Source organism: Cryptomeria japonica, chromosome 3, assembly GCF_030272615.1.
Source record: "Cryptomeria japonica chromosome 3, Sugi_1.0, whole genome shotgun sequence".
NCBI lineage: Eukaryota > Viridiplantae > Streptophyta > Pinopsida > Cupressales > Cupressaceae > Cryptomeria > Cryptomeria japonica.
Window position 1 is genome coordinate 734,040,400 of NC_081407.1, and position 5,322 is coordinate 734,045,721.

At 33.0% G+C, this 5,322-nt stretch overlaps 1 protein-coding gene across 1 annotated transcript; it reads left to right on the forward strand.

Moving 5' to 3' along the window:
* Positions 1–4,263: 4,263 nt before the first annotated feature.
* LOC131074894 (protein LEAD-SENSITIVE 1-like) lies at positions 4,264–4,935 on the forward strand. Its single transcript, XM_058011626.1, has 2 exons — positions 4,264–4,366; positions 4,478–4,935. The coding sequence occupies exons 1-2, from the start codon at positions 4,264–4,266 to the stop codon at positions 4,933–4,935; spliced, it is 561 nt and encodes a 186-aa protein (XP_057867609.1).
* The last annotated feature ends 387 nt before the right edge of the window (positions 4,936–5,322 follow it).

The window sequence follows — 5,322 nt, forward strand, 5'->3', positions numbered from 1 at the left end:
AGCTTTAAAAAAAAATGATGAGAATCAAACAAAATACAAAGGGGACAAGACCCAATAGTTGAGCTTGTTTCAATGGTTGTGATAGAAATTGTTGATTTAATACCCACACTTTTGATTTAACACCCAATATTTTTTTACAACATTGCACCAATTGTTGTGACTTTAAAGTTGCCATTGCTCATGATGACAACCCATAATTGAATGAAATGTATCCCTTAGATCTAAACAACAATGAATCATGTGATGCCTCATTAGCTACACAAATATTGGTCTCCCTTTTGCATAAGTATTGGTCTCACTTTTTTTGTGTTGTTTTGGACACTTTGACAAAAAGCATGTTAATGTGGTATTATATTTGACGATGTGGCCTTGAAACTTTAATTATAAGCAGGGTACTTGTTAAATAACTTGCTATAGAAAATTGGGAGTGATTTTAAAATTCAAATGTGTCATTGAAAAGGACGTAAACACCACCATGATGATTTTTTCCAAGTATTAAATACCTGAATCACATTGATAAGTTTGTTTCCTCAATTATGACTATAATTTATTTATTTTTAGAACTTTTGAACAAAATTATTTTATTTTTCAAATATAATATCTAACAAAAAGAGCTACGATTCAATTTTGTTACATTAAAATGCTGGATTGTCTTGGATTTGTAAAAAACGATAGCGCCTCCATTGACTTGACTTAACGAGATTGATAAAAACTTTTGGGGACTCTTTCAACAAACTTCAATTGCACTCAAACACATTACAAAAACAATTTTAATATAGTCTCCATTGACTTCAAATTGGCATGTTCGATCTGCTCATGAAAGCTTCTCACCACAAAGAAAAACAAAAATTATTTACAGTCTCCACCCACTTCACCAGTTTGGATGATTTTAAATTCTTTTTAGTTGCGGTAATAAAGCTAGTTTTAGACGTCTTCCTTAGTTGTTTCGATGCTTACAGAAGCACCCGACCACCAAGCAAACATAGTTAACATCGTTTTTCATTATAAAATCCTCTCATCTTATCCGAACCCTTGAAATCGGGAACGCTGGGATGATCAGAAGTGAAAGGTTACCTCACGATCACCACGGTACACTTCTCATATGGATTTTTCAATTTTCAATTTTTAATTTTTTTTAAGAAAGATTTTTACTATTTTCTGTTTATTAAAATTGGTAGAACTTGTCAAAGGGTTGTAATTCAATTGGTTGGATACAATTGATGAGGATGATGGTAAGAGATATAAATGCCATCCATCAAGATTAAAATAATAGAAATTACATTTAAACCAGGTTCGATTCTTAAATGAATTCGATAGACTGAATCTCATGCACACGACGGCTTAGCCCAAATCTTGTTTCCATCCAAAAAATAAATAAATAAAAAGAAAAAGAAAGAAAGAATGAATGAAAGAAAAAGATGATAGAACTTTATCATATTTTTCATTATAAAACCTGTGATCTTACCGAACAAAGCGGCATTCCAATGCTTGATATGGGGAAAGCTCCAAGGTTGCCCATCCACGTTGAGATTCGCAGAAGTGAAATCTTACCTGGGGATTACATCTACTATCACTGCGGTATACTCGTAATGAATTTTTATAGATTTGTTAACCGGCTTCAAAACTGTTTACGAATATTGTTTACCATTGTTTGTTTTAATTGTTTTGGAAGATTCATACGCGGGTATTTTATTGGGGAGGGTCTAGTTATTTATATATATTTTTGTAAAGTTAGTCATGTTATTTTATTTTTTATTTTTTTTTAAGGTGAATTTTGGAGTTGTAAGTTCAAATTCTTAATTATAACTTTTTTTATCATGTGTTGAATTACAGCTTATATCAATTTTTTAAAATCTAAAATAATAATAAGAATGCCATAGAAATGCTCTAAAGTTAGTTGGTGGGCATTAATAGAACCTATGTGAACCTATTTTTAACCCCAATCTAGTTCAATTTACTCGTCATTTTCCAAATTTCTCATTCTATATAGGATTCTAATGCTCTTACAAATTTGTTCATTGCATGATCTCAAGCTACTAAACCAATTTCAAATATGAATTTTGTTAGAAAGGAAGGTGAACAAGTATAAAATAGAAATTTGATTTCAAATATAAATTAGATCTTATCAATGCATAACCAAATAGAGAATGTAAGAAAATAAACGAGCAACCCAAAAGAAATATTGAATAGAAGAATTAAACACATAAACACTATGTTTACGAGGAGAAAACATTTTGGAAAAAAATCCACCAAGAAGAGAGGCTCAAACTTGTATTATCATCAAAATAGAGATTACATACAATCTGCCCCTTCTCATTCTCTATCTTGAATCCTCGCCTACTATTTTACTCGCCTATCTAATTTAGACACCTAGTTGTTAATAGTTTTTAAATAACTTGGTGATTCTTATTTATAAACACAAGTTTTTAATCTTTAATAATAGTCACCCAAAATGAAAAAAAAGTGACTCATAACAAACACCTTAAGAATTTGAACATCCAAAACAACTTTATCCTTCTAGATTCTCTCTCAATAAATAGTATTTATCATTATCAATAAAAAAGTTATCAACCCTCTAACAACTTTAAGTTTACTTAGGCATATCATATTCCTAGGTAGTAGGTAAACTTAATTAATATTTTATTATTTACCTACATTTAGTATTTTGTGCCAATAGTTTGTAGGTAGTTGTACTTATCCTCACACGTCATTGGTTTTCAGTCTCTAGCTCTTAACTATATAAGTAGGCTTATGTACATTTGTATATCATCTCAATTCAATCTATTTCATCTCATTTGGTGATGTATTTGGTTCTCTTGTGAATATTTTTGTAGGTTGTGATCCTGACTTAGCAGCATTGCTCCAACATGGTACCAGAGCATTTGACCTACTGTTCTTTCTAGATTTGAGACCCTTCCCCTTCTTCATAATTTTATTGAGATCCTAGGAGTTGCATATTGGCTCAATCTAGCTATATTCTATAAAATTTGCAAAGTGCAAACTAGCACTATGTGTCAACATGCAAGGAGGCTATCATATGTATTAAGTTGAAACACTAACATTTGCCAATTATTAAGCCATTATAACTTGTGGATTGAAACCAACCACTACAATGTAGAATTCGTATGTTACAAGCCAACATCATATATCAACATGAAAATATAAAAGCATGCAGTACTAATCTTGTAAGTCCTACGAAATTACAACTAGGTCCAATTTTAGGCTATGCAAGAAACATGTTAGCACCATGAACCAATTTATAGTTAAGATGGTCAAACAACTTTACAATTTGTAATGTATCTATTATAAGTTGGTGTGCAACCCCAATCTATAATAGTCCAAAATAATGGTAAGTTTGAATTCCAATAATATAAAAAATCACTCAAGTTGAATGTTCTAATCCTTACAAATAAAAAATTTGTCTTCCGAATACAAGAAACTTCTAATCAATATAATTAAATAGTATTTAGTTACCAATTGAATCTAACAAGGTTTTAGTCAATAGACTACATATAACATGAGCTTTCAACCAAAAACATATCTCATGTTATAATTAGGTTAAAATGGGAAATGCCCAAACCATTGAAAAGGCAATCTTATGTCCGATAAATTGTGCTATAAAATAAGCTCGAGATGCTCTGAAAATATGCCATCGAACGAAATGATGAGAATCAAACAAAATGCATTGGGTTTTTCAGAATTCAAATCCCCACTATAACGAGTCTTGCACGTTAACAAGTTTTTTGTCCCAAGTTCAACTACGACATGGCTAAAACTTTTCAAAAACATTATTATTTTTAAAATAGAATTTCTAACCAATTTATTTAGCGCCTCCATTGAATTGACTTTACGAGAATGTTTGAAATTTATGGGAAATCTTTTAACAGACTTCAATTGCACTCAAACACATTACAAAAGCACTTTTACAGTCTCCATCTACTGCAAATGGCCGTGCTCGATCTGCACATGGAAGCTGAGAAAAAGAAAAAGTATTTTACGGTCTCCACCTTCTTCACCAGTTTTGAAGATTTTAAAGTGTTTTATCATTGTGATAATAAAGCTGGTTTTAGACATCTTCCTTAGTTGTTTTCCATTATAAAATCCTCTGATCTTATCCCAACCCTTGAAATGCGGAACGCTGAGATGAGCAGAAGTGAAATCTTATCATTTTCTTAACATTTTCTCTTTATTGAAAATGGTCGAACTCTTATCATTATAAAACCCCGTGACCTTATCCAACAAAGCGGCATTTCAAGGCTGGAAATGGGGAGCGCTTACTCTGTGCCCATCCACGTTGAGATGAATATAACTGAAATCTCACCTGGGGATCACATCTACACTTCACGAAGCCTCTATGACCACCATGGTAAATTCCTTCTGAATTTTTCTAACATTTTGTTACAACTGGCATCGAAAATGTTTACAAATATTCTTTACCAATTTTTGTTTTGATCGTTTGGGAGATTCATATACACAGGTATTTATATTGGGGAGGATCTAGATCTAGTCATACATTTTCAAAATTCCGTGGGCGACAAGCTGCTTGGAAGTTCTATTCATCGATTCGACCAGTGCCCTGATTGCGGCCACCACAGCGGAAGGAGTGGAGTCGTGCTGATCAGTTGCTTAAATTGCTTTCTGCGGGATGGAAAGATTTATCGATATCAATATGGATATCGTACACAATATTGGCGAAAGATCTTGTGGGAACTGACTCGGTTTCCACGATTACTGAAATGTTGCACGTCGTTCACTTCTGATCCTCCGGAAATTGTAATTGGTCGTGCAAAGGAGCTGCTTACAGATGGATTTGGGGATTACAATCTGGTTACGAACAACTGTGAGGACTTCGCTCTCCTTTGTAAGACCGGGAACCATATTCAAGGCGGGCAAATAAGGTTGCTAGTATTACGGTCTCGTTGCTCATCTATATGACCATTGCGATCTGCATTAGTCCCATAAAGCATATTCCAGTTTCGCTAGGATATTTTATAGCAATTTTCCTAGTAATTTTGCTAGTAATTTTATCCGTCACTGCGGCCATCCATTTTCGCCTCACTCTGGCCGCCATGCCTCTGAGCAGCAAGGGCATCTTTATACTAAGAGCCCTAAAAAATATTCTCACGAAAATATTTTGTTAGTTGTTTTATATTTGACTTTAATACGACATCAATTAGAAACCTCTTTAATTTTCTTGCATGACCCTTACTCCCGCTGTAATTTGGGTTAGGGATGAATTTTGTGATCAAACTATGATTAATGGATCCTTGTGTCTGCAACGATTATAAACTTTTGATGTCACCATTAATGAATGTGGTCATT